General features: G+C 34.2%; 1 protein-coding gene across 9 annotated transcripts; it reads right to left on the bottom strand.

Annotated features, from left to right (window-relative positions):
• Positions 1–1,400: 1,400 nt before the first annotated feature.
• LOC140880809 (uncharacterized) lies at positions 1,401–11,408 on the bottom strand. 9 transcript variants are annotated; one of them, XM_073285596.1, is made up of 5 exons: positions 9,467–10,677; positions 4,704–7,381; positions 4,507–4,612; positions 4,366–4,420; positions 1,401–1,578 (listed from the first exon to the last, which is right to left on the bottom strand). In XM_073285596.1, the coding sequence occupies exon 2, from the start codon at positions 7,373–7,375 to the stop codon at positions 5,885–5,887; it is 1,491 nt and encodes a 496-aa protein (XP_073141697.1). In that variant the 5' UTR covers positions 7,376–7,381; positions 9,467–10,677; the 3' UTR covers positions 1,401–1,578; positions 4,366–4,420; positions 4,507–4,612; positions 4,704–5,884. The 9 variants fall into 9 exon arrangements, with proteins under 9 accessions (XP_073141697.1, XP_073141698.1, XP_073141699.1 ...); XM_073285603.1 differs by lacking the exon at positions 1,401–1,578 and adding an exon at positions 10,684–10,748 and having other exon boundaries at positions 4,107–4,612; positions 9,467–9,610; positions 10,484–10,502; XM_073285601.1 differs by lacking the exon at positions 1,401–1,578 and having other exon boundaries at positions 4,107–4,612; positions 9,467–9,610; positions 10,484–10,502; positions 10,637–10,664.
• Between the last annotated feature and the right edge of the window lie 4,823 nt (positions 11,409–16,231).

Below are 16,231 nucleotides of genomic sequence, written 5' to 3'. Positions count from 1 at the left end.
ATCACCAACAACAAGCAATAATTCATTCAATTTTGCACTAAAAATCAATAATCAATGACAATTCTGAAACAAAATTTTATGCATGAATAATAGCTTATATGGTGGCCAAATAAAATATTTAGACATGCCTTGATAATTATTGGACGAAAATTGATGCGTTTACGGGCTCCGGGACGACGAACGGACCAAAATCTCCAAAGAAAGTTTCTTGATTGGCTATGGGGCTGATTTTTCTGTGAAGGAGGCGTGAAAATGGGTTGAAGGAAAGGGTGGAGGCATCTGATGGGGTTTGGAATAGATTAGGGAGTGTTTTAGGTTTAAATTTTGGGTAGATAATATATTAATAATAGATATTACTCAAAATAAAGATATTATACCTTAAGCAAAATCTTTAAAACTCTTAAAAATAATAATAATCTGATACTAAAAACCATTATTCCGAAATTAAGACTTAAGAGATTTTTAAATATTAATAAAAGTCAATAAAATGACTTATTTTGGCCAAAAATAAATTATTAAATAAATATATAACTAAATACTAAAATTTTCTTGACAAAATACCTTAAAATAATATTTTAAGGCTCATAAAACTCATAAAATATTTTTGGCTCAAAAGTTGGTATTTCGTCCGTCCACGGTCCCGTCTACGCGATCAAATAACTTATTTACTCAAAAATCTAAAAATACAATAATTACGGGTTAAATGCTAAAATAAATTTTAAATCATGCATATAATTCACATATTAACACATAAATGTCATTTAAACCAAATATAATTTTTAAATAATTATTTTCCCTAATTATGCATGCGAATTTACGTATTAAAATTTTCGGGTGTTACAATTCTCCCCCCCTTAAATTGAATTTCGTCCTCGAAATTTGACTCATCAAATTCTAATAACGAAGTCTCTAAAAAATCCAATTTACTAAATCCACTATTACATATCTAGTTTCCAAGTTTCGGTATCCCAAAAGTCATGCTTCTGTTGCGCACTCTGATAAACAAAATATTTTATCCTTCCCAAATCTATTTATTTAAACGTAAATCGCAATGCATAACTTAAGGGCTCTAAAACTTTACTAACATGAAAATCTTAAATCATTACATATGCTCCTTATAATTCATAAGAAAACATTTAAAACTTACAGGCCGGTAGCAGGATTTCTGAGCTTCACGTGACAGTAGACACCCTCCAAGGACCGCGCTCTGATACCAATTGAAACACCCAACTACTAATAAATGCGGAAAAACTTTTTTTTTATTTTATTTTAATATACTAAAAATAATACTATACATATACGCCCATATATATATGTATATAAAAATAACATACTTTTCTTAAGTAACCTAAAAAAAAATATTAAATAAATAAATCATTAAAAATGTTTCATGCATCAATTTAAAATAATAAACAATACTGCTGAAAAATCTCATACGCGAAAACAATAGTAAAATAAATCATGTTTCAAAACTCAATGCAATAATCTAAATAACTGCGACGGTCACGAGGTCCACTGCCATGCTCGCTCATACGTCCTCACCACCGGTAGGAGCTACATAAATGTCATTATGCTCACCTGCACCATATAAGCGTAGTGAGCCTAGGGGCTCAACATGTCTAATACTTTATAACAAGGTTAAAAATAATGCATCACGTAGATACTAATACATATACATGTACATGAGCATGCATGAAAACATTTTTCATAACATAAATGCTGAATCATAAATCATAAACATAACATAACTTTCTTCATCATACATAACATAATTGAGCATGTCATAAACATAAAAACTGAGTATGGTCATATCCATGAATGTGACTAATAACTGTGCCGACTGATCAGTCTAAAGAACCATCGTACGTGGCGGTGGATAAATCCACCTCTATGCTGGTAGTAAACTACCTCTGTGCCAGTGGTAAAACCACTTCTATGCCGGTAGTAGAACTACCTCTGTGTCAGTGGTAAAACCACTTCTATGCTGTCACATCACTTCAATTTCCATAAAAATATTTTTCATGATCGATTCTTAATCATAAACACATCATAAAATATTTCATGTATGCATGCACTTAAAATATGTCTGTAATATATATTTAATTAATTTTAATAATAAATATATTTTTACTTAAAATAGGCTTCATGCATAAAAATAATTAAATATATATTCCAGACTTAGTTTATTTTCATGGGTTGGTCCAGACTGCTGACCACTCACTCAAAACCCATTAAACTTAAATAAAAGCCCTATTATCATATTTTAGCCCAAATAACTTAACTAAACTTAACTGGGCCTAAATAAAAATATTTAAGTCCACTAACTTAATTAAACCCAATAAAACTCTAGACTGGCCCAAAAATCCACTTACTGGCCCAAAAATTCCCATGGGCTCCCAAACCCATAAAAATCATTGGGCAAACTTAAATAAATATTTAAGGCCCAAATAAAATTATTTGGAATCCCAAATAATTTTCTAAACATTAAACTGGCCCAAAAACCAATTAAACTCTTAATTACTTAAAAATTAAAATACCCGAGCCCGGCCCACCTAACCCGGACCCGGACCCTACTGACCCGATCCATGACAACCCAGACCCGACCCAGACCACCCAGCCCAAGCCCAGCCCGAAATAAAACCCAGAAGTTCAAAACTTAACCCAAGCATATTTCTGCACAGAACCAACTCCGTGCAACTGTACTAATTCCTTTCTTTCTCTCTGATCAGACAATATTTGACCATGAAACCACTTCTAGCACTTAGCTAACATCAAGAAGTTTCCATCAAGCTAAAAATCAGCCCAAACGGTGGTTCGAGGAAGGAGAACGAAGCCTTGCAACAGGCTGTTCTCCCAGCTCGCGTCCAGCCCTGAGCGGCTGCCGTAAATCCGATTGTTCTCTCTACTCCGACCATATTCTTTTGTGAAACTACTTCTCAATTCTTACCAACATTCAGGGGGTTCTAACCTTTCAAACCTTACTCCAAACAATGGCCTGAGGAGTGAGAACTAAGCTCTGCACCAGACGCCTTCTTCCTCCTCGCGTGCAGACTGAGCAGTCTCCAAACTTTTGAGCGTGCGGCTTTCTCCGACCATCAAAGACTGTAAAACCACCTCGCAATCTTAGACAACATCTAAAGCTTTCAAACCCAACAAACCTCACTCAAAATGGTGTCCCGAGGAAGGAGAACTAAGTCTTCTTCCTAAGAACTCTAAACTGTCACCTCTTGACCAACTCTTGCATTAGACCAAATCTAGCCCACACCAGTCCGAACCAGCTGATCCTGCTCGACCCTAAGGCACCCTAGGACACCCCTTGACCGAGTCCTAGCCCCTGGACCAACCCATGATAAGAAATATGTGCTCATGAACATGCATCACCAACAACAAGCAATAATTCATTCAATTTTGCACTAAAAATCAATAATCAATGACAATTCTGAAACAAAATTTTATGCATGAATAATAGCTTATATGGTGGCCAAATAAAATATTTAGACATGCCTTGATAATTATTGGACGAAAATTGATGCGTTTACGGGCTCCGGGACGACGAACGGACCAAAATCTCCAAAGAAAGTTTCTTGATTGGCTATGGGGCTGATTTTTCTGTGAAGGAGGCATGAAAATGGGTTGAAGGAAAGGGTGGAGGCATCTGATGGGGTTTGGAATAGATTAGGGAGTGTTTTAGGTTTAAATTTTGGGTAGATAATATATTAATAATAGATATTACCCAAAATAAAGATATTATACCTTAAGCAAAATCTTTAAAACTCTTAAAAATAATAATAATCTGATACTAAAAACCATTATCCCGAAATTAAGACTTAAGAGATTTTTAAATATTAATAAAAGTCAATAAAATGACTTATTTTGGCCAAAAATAAATTATTAAATAAATATATAACTAAATACTAAAATTTTCTTGACAAAATACCTTAAAATAATATTTTAAGGCTCATAAAACTCATAAAATATTTTTGGCTCAAAAGTTGGTATATCGTCCGTCCACGGTCCCGTCTACGCGATCAAATAACTTATTTACTCAAAAATCTTAAAATACAATAATTACGGGTTAAATGCTAAAATAAATTTTAAATCATGCATATAATTCACATATTAACACATAAATATCATTTAAACAAAATATAAGTTTTTAAATAATTATTTTCCCTAATTATGCATGCGAATTTACGTATTAAAATTTCCGGGTGTTACATATTCGGTTTCAACACCGTCACTTGAATGACCACGAACTTGAACGCCTGAATTATCTGTGGCTTTAAACGTTGTGTCGTGAACAGTGTAGAATTTAAAACCGTTAATACAATAACCTCTATTAAGTATTAACTTTCCGCATCGTACCTAGCGCTCTTTGTTTAATCAGTTCTGCAATGAATTCCCCTTGTCACTCGGAATCCTACGATGAGCATACAATATTATCGTTGCCACCTCGAAGGTGCTAAGAATATTAAATGTTAAATCATAAATTAAATATAATCTTACTCTAATGTAAGATTTGAACCAACCGAAGAAGTTTGCTTGTATGTTGGAGTCTAAATCTTGATGACTTATCCCAGGAATCTCTGCACACATTTGGTCCTCGTAAATACTGCACAAATATGAAAATGTTGTCAAAATGAAATACCACAAAAATGTATGCCTATCAGTAAGTTTTAAATCATGAACATAACATTGCATACCTCACGTAGGACTTCAGTTCAACACAGTTCAACAAAACATATGTCGCCACAACATGATATTCCTCGTTTGACAACCATCTAGGTTTTCTTCCACCGATATGTCTACCACGAACCGTAAATATTGAAAAAAGCTCTGACCCAATCTCGTTCACTAAGTTTTGTTGTTGGCGTCTAGTCTTTCATTGTCTTGTTTGTATCGAGTCACCAAAGTAATGCTCGCAAAATATGGACGCCTCACTGACCAAATAAGCATTACATATGGATCCCTCCACGCGTGCCTTATTACGAACCGTGCTCTTCAAACTTTGCAAAAATCTTTCGAAAGGATACATCCATCTAAATTGTACTGGACCAGCAATCCGAGCTTCGTAGGGCAGATGGACACATAGGTGTTCCATACAGTCGAAGAAACTTGGTGGAAAAATCTTCTCCAACTTACAAAGAATTACAGGTATCTGCTCATGCAAGCACATCATGTCACTCTGTTTAATATTACGAGCGGTTAGGTCTGCGAAAAAAAGACTTAACTTAGTCAATGCCTCCCAGACCTCCCTGGGTAACAACTCCTTGAATGCAACGGGTATTAGTCGTTGCATGAATACATGACAGTCGTGGCTTTTCATACCGAACATCCGCAATTTGTTCATGTCCATGCACCTGGACATGTTCGAGGCATAATCGTCCGAGAAACGGACATCCTTAAGCCATCTGCAAAGAACCTCCCTCGCACTACGCTCCAAACTATAGCTGGCCTTGGGATGTCTACCTGTAGACACGTCTGGATGTAACTCAGGTCTGATGCGCATTTCAACCAGATCCGCCCTTGATTTTGCATTGTCTTTCATACGTTCGGGGATATTCATGACTGTGTTGAAAACATTGTCAAAAACATTCATCATATCCAAATTGTGTCTGATCAAATTCGTACGCCAATACGGTAACTCCCATAAAATACTGCGTCTTCTCCAACCACATTTTGCCAGCTCACATATCTCTCTGTCTCTGCTCTCTGAGTCGAAATCATACGCAGGTAGAAAACCATAATTATCCATCTCACTAAGCAACTCATCTCCTGTTTTGGTGGCAAGAGCTGGATGCAAAACACGTCGCCCTCGTATAAACATGTTCTTCTTTCGCCGTAATTGGTGATCAACGGGCAAAAACTTCCTGTGGTTGTCGAATCACGACGTCTTACCACTGTGCACAAGTGTGAACACTTCCGAATCAGACATGCAATGAGGGCATGCTTGTTTCTCGTCTGTGCTCCAACCGGAAAGCATCGCATAAGCTGGGAAATCACTTATGGTCCACATCAATGCTTCTCTCATTGTGAAGTTAGTCTGCGAGTGTATGTCGTATGTGGCAACACCATCGTGCCAAAGTTGTTGAAGCTCGACAATCAATGGTTGCAAAAAAACATCAAACTTATCCTTCGGGTTACTCGGTCTAGGTGCAATCACAGAAAGAAACATAACCTCGTCTTTCATACACATCCAGGGTGGCAGATTGTACGGGGTTAAAATGACGGGCCAGGATGAGTATTGCTGTCCCGTTTGGCCAAATGGTTGGAACCCATCAGTCGAAAGTCCTAACCTGACATTCCGGATTTCTGCAGCGAACCACGGATGTGTTTCGTCAAAATGACGCCATGCCAGAGAATCAGATGGGTGTGTCATGTTCTCCGGGTCAGAATGGTGGTCGTGATGCCATCGCATATGTGAAGCAGTAGCGGTGGATGCATATAACCGCTGGAGACGAGGAGTGATAGAAAAATAGTACATCCTCTTGTACGGAGTTTGTTTATTAAGAGTCCGACTTCCACGTCGATGAGACGGTTTGTATCGAGGATGTTCACATATCTTACATTCGGTTAAGTCTGAATCTATACACCAGTAAATCATGCAATTGTTGCTGCAGCCATCGATTTTCTCGACTGGGAGACCTAGATCTTTGATGAGCTTCTTCGTCCAATAAAAACTTGGTGGCATGTGATTATTAGCTGGACATAACTCTGACATTAGCTGGCACATGTCGTCGAAGTTTTTTTCAGACATGTTGTGCTCATGTTTCATTTTCAATAACCTTGCAAGGAAGGACAACAAAGAGTGATCGTGTGGATTACCGTCCCAGATCTCTTTCTCTGCTGATTTTATGAGGTCATATAGTCCTTTGATGTAGTTGTTGGGGGTTTCTACGGGTTCGATGTTGGGGTCTACATATTGCGACGAACCTTCTTCTTGATATTCTGTAGAAAATTCCTGTCCAAGATTTTGATTTGCGAGGAAATATTCTTGATCATGACTAAGAAAAATGTGATCCACGTGTATGTTTTCGGATTCCCAACTTCTGTTCTGAGACCGTGAAGACGACGGAATATCTGGATTGGTATTTGGAAAATTTGGACGAATATACTCTTCTCCGTGAAGATGCCAATTGTAATAGTTCGGTACAAAACCATATCGACTTAAGTGCGTCTTCACTGTGTTGTCGTCTAAGAATACTTTATTCTGACACTTTTTGTGGTTGCAAGGACAACGTACTTTACCCGCTGATAAACATTCAACATGACTAAGGGCAAAGACCATGAATTCCTCTACACCATTAATATACTCATCATTCATATAACCATTTTGCAGTCTATGATACATCCATCCTCTGTCGGTATGATTCATATTTTCCTACAATAATCAAAGGAAGGAGATATTCATTAATGCTTACAATTATATTTATAATTATATATATATATATATATATATATATATATACATATGTATTCATTAATCGTTACCATTATATTATCCTAGTCTTATTTCATAGTTGTATTTTTTACAAATAGTCTTGTTTTATAAATTATACAAGATTATAGATTTGATAAAATTTAATATATCATGCCAAAAATAAAATTTTTTAAATTTAAATATGATAGAATTTTTTATTACAATAAATATCTATTGACAATTGCATGTTAAAATATATAATGTTCGTAAATTTGGGTTTGCCATATATAATATAAGATTATATATTTATATATAGGAATAATAGCCAAAATAGTCCTGTAAGTTTACTTGTTTTGTAATTTGGTCTTGTAAGTATTGAATTTTAAGTTTTGGTCCTGTAAGTTTAGTTATATTTTGGTTTTTAGTCCTTTTTTCATTTAAAAAATATTTTTATAATCGTACCGATGATTAAACCGATCTAACTTAAAAAACATTTCAATTGATTGGATTATTTTAACCGGATGGTCGTATCGGAAAATCGTTTATATAATATAATTAATAATATATTTTAAATTATAAAACCTAACAAATTTATATAAATAGAAAAATATATATATATCGTAGTTTGAAAACTAAACTTTAATATTTATAAATATTCATTAATTTTTAAAAAATAAAAAATATGTTAAAAAATTATAAACTCTAATATTAATAAATAATATTTCTAACGAGAAAAAAATCAAATAATCATGTATATATATAATAAAATATTAAATTAAGGTTTTAAATAAAAAACTAATTTTTCTAAAAAAATTCGAAAAACTAATTTTTTAGTTCTTGATCAATTCTGCCGGTTCAATCGTTAAAATGGTTTTTTGGAGCGTTTCGGATCAAATCAGTGACCGGTTCCGTGTCGAATTGGTTGAACCCGTTGGTACAGTCTGATTTTGAAAATATAATATTTAAGGTGTTGAAAACATAACATTTAATTGTTGATACCACAACAGACACGTCATCATTTCTCAATGTCATTTAAGCATTTTTAGCTGTCACGTCAGCATTTTCTAATGTCACGTCAACAATCTATGAAGAAAGGACTAAAATCCAATTATAACTTAATTTATAGGATCAAAACACAAAATTAAATACTTACAGGACCAAAACACAAAATAGGCAAACTTACAGGACTATTTTTACTATATTCCCTATTTAAGGTCTTGAAAACATAACATTTAATTGTTGATACCACAACAGACACGTCATCATTTCTCAATATCATTTAAGCATTTTTAGCTCTCACGTCAGCATTTTTTAATGTCACGTCAACAATCTATGAAGAAAGGACTAAAATTCAATTATAACTTAACTTATAGGACCAAAACACAAAATTAAATATTTACAGGACCAAAACACAAAATAGACAAACTTACAGGACTATTTTGACTATATTCCCTATATATATATATATACACACTTCACCGGATTTATAAAAACTGAATTTATACTTACAATTATATTATCCTAGCTAGTCTTATTCCATAGTTGTATTTTTTACAAATATTCTTGTTTTATAAATTATACAATAGTATATATAGCTTTGATAAAATTTAATATATCATGCCAAAAATAAAAGTTTTTTAAATTTAAATATGATAGAATTTTTTATTACCATAAATATCAATTCACAATTGCATGATAAAATATATATATATATATAAGGTTCGTATATAAAAATGAATTAATTAACAATAAATTAATAAAATATTATTAATCAATATCATTACGTTAAATATATTTGATAAATGCAATTCAAACAATTTTTTTTTATTAAAAAACAATTCAATCATCTAAATCAAGTATAAAAAATTAATAATGGTATAGTTGTTTCAAAGGAGAAACATATATACTTCGTGAAATCATTAATGTAAATAATTCAACATGTAATTAATCATTAATTTAAATAATTCACTAGATAATTAAATCAAAGAAAAATACAAATTCATCATGAATTAAATCTACAAAAATAAAAGCTGAATTTATACTTACTTCACCGGATTAAGAAGTCGCAAATAATTTTGTAAGCATGGACGATGGCTTCCGATCCGAAATTGGGTTCGACGAAACAAGTTTAAAAAAAATAGATACTGGAAGAATTCCCCAAACACGAGGATTCCGGATCTACTCCCCGATCTAAATTTTGATTGAGGACAAAGAAATTACTGACGGTCAAAAGTAGTGAAATTTTCAAGAAATAAAAGGAAGGAATCGAAGATGTACGTCTGGATCGAGAAAGATGGAAGCTGCACATATAATTGTTTTTTTAGCCACGATTTTAAATAAACCGTGCTTAAATAGCCACGGTTTTTCAATAACCACGGGTTTTAACACCGTGGTAAACTCCAAACCGTGGCTAAATAACCACGGTTTTTAAAAAACCGTGGTTAAATTTATCCACGGGTTTTTTAAAACCGTGGCTAAATTAACCACGGTTTTAAAACCGTGGTTAGTTTAGCCATGATTGTGAAAAAACTGTGGCTAAATAGCCACGGTTTTAAAAACTATGGTTAGGTTAAAAAACCTTGGCTATTTAGCCACGGTTTTTTTTAAAACCGTGGGTACAAATTAACCACGTTTTTTTAAAACCGTGACTCAATTTAGCAATGGTCTTTTTATAACTGTGACTAAATTAACCACGGTTTTACAACCATTGCTATTTAGCCACGGTTTTTAAAAAACCGTGGATAAATAGCCACGGTTTTTATAACCGTGGTTAAATAACCACGGTTTTATTAAAACCGTGGCTGTTTTGCCACGGATTTTGTGAACAGTGGTTTTATAAAACCATGGCTAAAATTAACCACGGTTTTAAAAAAACCGTGGCTAAATAGCCTATTTTTTTATAGTGAATGTTTATAGTAGAGTACCAAAATCAATCCTAGCTAAAAACTCGCATGGTACTAGTAAGAATATGATAGATGATATAAATTGACACAAGAAACATAAAGCTTTAACAATTCTTGGTATTATATATATGATTCAGTGGTGGCCGAGTAGAAGACTTACCGGATTTAATTGTTATTTTCTGCACAAAAGCAAAAAATAATTGAAGATCAGATTGTACAAGTGAAAGATCTATAAAGAAATGAAGAAGAAAATGAAGACCATAAAATAAGAATGAATTTATTTGCAAAAGAATCAAAGATTTGATGTATATACCAGACCAGATCATAGAAGAAGAATCATATAATATATGTACACACTACCTCGAATATTTCTGAGATCCACAAATTTATTATAAGGAGAAAATGATCATACTATAAAACAAGTTGGCACATAATTGAGCTGAGCCACAGAATTCTCAATTATGATCCAAGCTGGACCTCACAATGCAACATTAAAATCACGTGTGGACCTGTTGAATTATTGATGGTTAGTTATATGAATTTCGACTTAAATTCTTTTTTAAAGCTGCGGGAGTGCTTTTCCTTTTGTGATTCGGAAAGATGACTTTAATATAATTTTTTTAAAAATACTCGGAATCATTCATGATCATAGTCCATAGATATCTTTATTCAAAATATATATATATATATATATATATATATATATATATATATGAAACACGTGTCTCGCACGTGAACAACGTATTAGTTTATTAAATATAATATAAAATAAATTTAAATTTATTCACATTTATAATAAAAATAAAATTAGCAATAATTAAAATTTCAAATATTCTATTTGTTGATTTTTTAGATGTATTAAGTTTCTAATAGTTAAATGTTTTATGCTTGAGTCTTAAATATTATTTTTCTAGAGACATTTTTTTTTACTTCTATTCACATTTTTATAGATAGAATAGATTACGTCAGTATGATGATTTATCTAGTGCACACCAAATACGAGTTCTCACATTATTAAACAAAAAATTGAACGAAAGTGACACAAATCTCTCTAAATATTATACGCACCTCAATTTTTGAGATCCATCAGCTCCATTGTTATTTTTTCTTGACAAATAAAATGGGGTAGGAGAAGAAGAAGATTATTATACAACACTTTCTCTTGGCTAGAGGAGTTGACCCACTTCTAAGTCTTTAGTGGTTTATACGCGTAAACTGTTGATTGGACTTGTCTTCTGTTGGAAATTTATTTAAATTAAATTTTTGAATGAAAATTATGGTTCATAAATGTGAGAGTGTCTTTTGGATCTTCACATTCTTGAATTAATTTAAGATTTTTGGCTCTCCACATTCTTGAGTTAATTACAAGATTAATTGAGTTAATTAATATTATGACTCTTGATGTGCCTTTTGAAGCTTATAAATAGTGTTCTCATTTTCTCAATCCACACACACAATATTCAAGATCTCAGTCAAGTATTTTCTTGCATTTCATATTGTTTGGTTTTCACTTGACCTCCGTTAAGTTTTGGTGATAAAGTGAAGGTACAATTCAAGTTCACCAGAGTAGTGAATTTGTGCTTAATTTGTTACTGGTTTTTTCGTTGTAGTCTGGGAAACAGACGTTTGTACGTGTTGATTCTCAAGCACCTTGTGGAGACGACAAATCTGTTTTAAGGAAACTGTACTTAACTACAGGCCTCGATTTTCTTTATAGTTTTCTTATTATATTTATCATTTGGTTTACTGTTGTCTTGCTACTTAATCAGTTGTTTATTATTGTTCAGTATTTAAGCACTCGTTATACTGTTGTATTGTAATACAATCATTATTTGTTCTTAGTATATTGTTTCTTTTCAATTCGCGTTAGCATTTTGGCTAACAAACTTAAAACAGATTCGGTACTCATTACGCGAATTGTTTCAGAAATGGCTTCTGCTTCAAGGAAGACTGCTCCTGTTGCCCCTCATGTCAATGTTTCACCTCGTGTCGTTCCTCCTACTGCCCCACGAGGTGCTGCTGTTCCTCTGTCTCAAAACCACATAGAAAAGCCAGAGAAGTTCACTGGTGTGGACTTCAAGAGGTGGCAGCAAAAAATGCTATTTTACTTGACGACGCTGAACCTGGCTAGATTCCTCTCGGAGGATGCTCATAAGCTCAAGGAGGGTGAAGGAGATGTTAAATCTGTCAGTGCTTTGGAGGCATGGAATCATTCTAATTTCCTATGCCGAAAATATTTACTGAACGGATTGGCCGACTCGCTCTACAATGTGTACTGGGAAAAGAAAACGGCCAAGGAACTTTGGGAATCCCTTGATGATGCGATCATGGATGGCCCGCATGCTGATCAAGTGGCTAAGAATCCGTTGGAGATACCAAGAGGACCAGTTACGAGAGGCCGAGCTAAAAAGTTCAAGGAAACACTTCAATCGTTGATGATTAATTGTCAAGAAGGCGTTGGAATGCTTCAAGATCACTTTGGGGAATGTTAGAATATTATTGAAGTTCAAAGAAGTCAAGAAAGTGGAGAAAATATCAAAGCAAACACAAAAATAAGTGACATGGCCCGAGAAGCCCGCGCATGCGAGTGAATTTTGAAGTTGTTAGACAGACGCTCATGCGCGCCCGCGCATTTACATTTTTCACACAGTTCGGCGTTTTTGTGTGTTTTTTAGACTTTTTGATATTTTGGTATTATTTTTACTATTTTGAGTCTTTTAATTATACTAGAAAACTTTTAGGAGATATCTTTGATATCTTTAGATATATTTTGAATTATTTTGTGATATCTTTTATTATTTTGTAGTTGTATTATAAATACAACAAATATTTATTATTTTGAATAACAATTAAGATTTCAGATTATTGATTATTCAATACATAAAATTCTCTCTAGAATTTTGCTTAAGGCTTTAGCTTTAATTCAAGCCAAACTTATAAAAGTGTCAAAATTTTGTGGCGTTTGTCAATCAATTTTCACTTGGGTTGTCAAAGACAGGTTCCTTTGAAGGTCTAATTGAATTATTGATTGTTTTCTATCGTGATTCTCTGTTGCTAGTTACGGGTTCAACTAGAGGTGGAGATCCAAATCTGTTACTTGTTTCAAAGGTCGGGACAAAATATTTGATTTCTTTTGTATTCGAATTGAGGGTGCGATTCACTATAATCGTGCTTGCCTTTCATTCATAAGAATTCATATCAGTTGGTATCAAAGGTTGAGGTTTCATTGATTCAAATAAGTCGTATCTTTCTATTTGTTCTTCTTATCTATTCTTCGTACTTCTTAACTGTTCTTCGTTCATCGTTCCTTGTTCTTCGTTCTTCGTCTATCTCATATCAAATTTCTGTGTCTTTCTTTCAAACTTGTTATCCAAGTCTCGTGTCTTGTGCTACAAGTTATAAATTCAAAAAAAAAAAAAGAGAAAGATCGAAAAAGTCAAAAAAAAAATCGGTCAAAAGAGAAAAAAAATATTGAAGGACCGAAAAAGCTTCAAAAAAAAAGGAGAAGCAAAATAACTTGTGGCAAAGTTCTTGTGTCTTGTGAGTCTTTGGCTAAAAAGTTATTTCAATCTTCATAAAGTCAATTCTTGTTTTTTGTGCAATCTACGTGAGTCAATTGACAAGTGTTTACAAGTTTTGAACTTGTGGGTTTGATATTCAAAATCATAAAGCAAAAAGCCCTTCTACATAAATTTTGAGTGGAAAAAAAAGAGTGGTTGAGTGAAATTCCTTTGGAGTGACTTTTGAGATATTGGGTAAGAAATTTTATTACTAACGTTTTCTTGCAGTTACAATGTGTTCTAATAAAGAAGGAGAGGATATTTCTAGCCAAGGGTTTTCCAAGACCCAAATAGATTATTTGTCTAAGATGGTGAGGGAAGCAATGAGGGCCGAATTGGAGACAGTGTATGAGAGAATAAGTAAACTTGAAGTTGGTTGTAGTGAGGATGATGAGATTTTTGGTGAGAATTGGGGTAGAAATAGGCGAGATTAAGAGGGTGAAAGAAATAAAAGGGAAGCGAGGCGTGGAAGATACTGTGAGACCTCGGTTCTAAACAACTAATCTCGGTATTAAAACAACAATTAGTCAATCAAGAACCAAGATTAAAAGCAATAAATTTTTTTTTTTTTTTTTTAAAATGAATAGTGCTCCGCTCGATCTGCAAGATCTTGCAGATCGAGCGAGCCAAAAATCTCAAGCCTCTGTCCGAGGCAAAAAAGCCCTCGCTCGATCCGCAAGATCTTGCGGATCGAGCGAGACACAAAAATAAAAACAGAGAACAGCATAAAAAGCTCTCACTCGATCCGCAACTTTCTGCCGATCGAGCGGGGACAGATACAGGGCAAGAACAACAGAATTTATGCTAAAACTCAAGTCCAAAACCATCAACTAATAATCATGCATTACAATCATGAATTCTCCAACTAATACATGAAGTTCTAGAGTTGATCAAATGTCCAAAAGGCTAGAACATGCAACGATCATATCTCGACAAGGCTATTACAATACGAATACAAACATAAGAAGTTCGAATTCTAACATGCTACTATCTAAACTAGACGAACATGCTGACACGACTTCTAAACCGAGTCTCACTACTAGCTCTCCCTCTTGAAGCTAACCATGCCTCTTCTGACTCGGTCCTGCCCCACCTGTTGCCAAGTACACATACAAAACAAAGCAACATCCGGAAAACCGGTGAGAATGATAATCCCAGTAAAAGCAACATATCAAATAATGGATATACAACATGCTATCAAAACAACATATTCAAGTCGAAGCTAAAGATGTGCATGTCTTTAAAACCAGGATATCGATTCTGATAAACAAGGGAGTGCTGCTCTGCTTTTGGGATCCCGAGGATGAGATCACGTAACGACTCACCGACTCTCCCAATCGAGGTGGTGCCACGTGTCCCACTCCTCTAGACTTTGAGCAACCATAATGAGTATGCTAGCACTAGGCGAAATACTACAACCTAGGCCACTCAATCATAGTTCCCAAACGTCTAAACAAAAAGGGCGGTTCTGCCCGCTTAAAACAAGATTGGCTCAAGATGAATGCATAACAGAAACATAAAACATAAGCCATTTAACAAAAGCCAATACAATCAAACGAAACACAGTTCCTCATGCTAGAACAAGTGTAGATGCAAGTATGTGATTTCAAAAGGGAAAACTCGAGAACCACAGTCCCGAGTATGCTATCCTGCTACGATGACTGCTTATACCTTTCAATGCAGTAGCTCCCAAGTCTGGATACGCTACAAAGAGATTGTATCAAAGTCTAACCAATCTATACAACAACAAGGTAATGGTTCAAGGTAAACTCTTTATACCGTTCTTCGTTCAAATCTCTGAAACGATCAAACAGCTGCTAACTCAGGGCTTGAAAACTCCAAACGAATCTGTTCAGATACAAGAGATGATTGATCAATAACCATGATCAACTTACAAGCCAAGTTCATAACTCAAAAATGGTTCGAAATCTCCAAAACTCAAACCGACGACATAACGGCTATAACTGAACAAACCAGCAACGCAAACAGCAGTTCAATACCGATAACAACTCAATTCAATGCTAATACAACAATAACAAGACAAACCCAACAAATCTCAAAACCATGATTTTCGAAAATGGCTTCCAAAAATCATAACAATTCCGAACGTCGCTCTATTTCAAAACCGACAGATAATAAACGATCAGAACTCTGTCAAGAACAACATACTCGAATCTAGAACGATTCTAACAACATCCAAAAACTAGAATGTATCGGATCGAAGAAGAACTTACGATATAACAGAGCTTTCACTGCAGTGATCGATAATCTGCCTTCAGAAATAAATTCCAACGGCCGGATCGAGCTCGGAAGGAAATCTGAAAGCTCAAAACTCCAAAAGGGGCGGC

The sequence above is a fragment of the Henckelia pumila genome, chromosome 2 (genome assembly GCF_033568475.1).
Source record: "Henckelia pumila isolate YLH828 chromosome 2, ASM3356847v2, whole genome shotgun sequence".
NCBI classification, from domain to species: domain Eukaryota; kingdom Viridiplantae; phylum Streptophyta; class Magnoliopsida; order Lamiales; family Gesneriaceae; genus Henckelia; species Henckelia pumila.
The sequence above is the reverse complement of the archived record's forward strand: the minus strand, read 5'-3'. Positions and strand labels throughout refer to the sequence as shown.

What these genes read in the sequence shown, in the direction of transcription:
- LOC140880809 (XM_073285600.1), bottom strand. Translation starts at nt 7,375, where the DNA reads ATGAATCATACCGACAGAGGATGGATGTATCATAGACTGCAAAATGGT.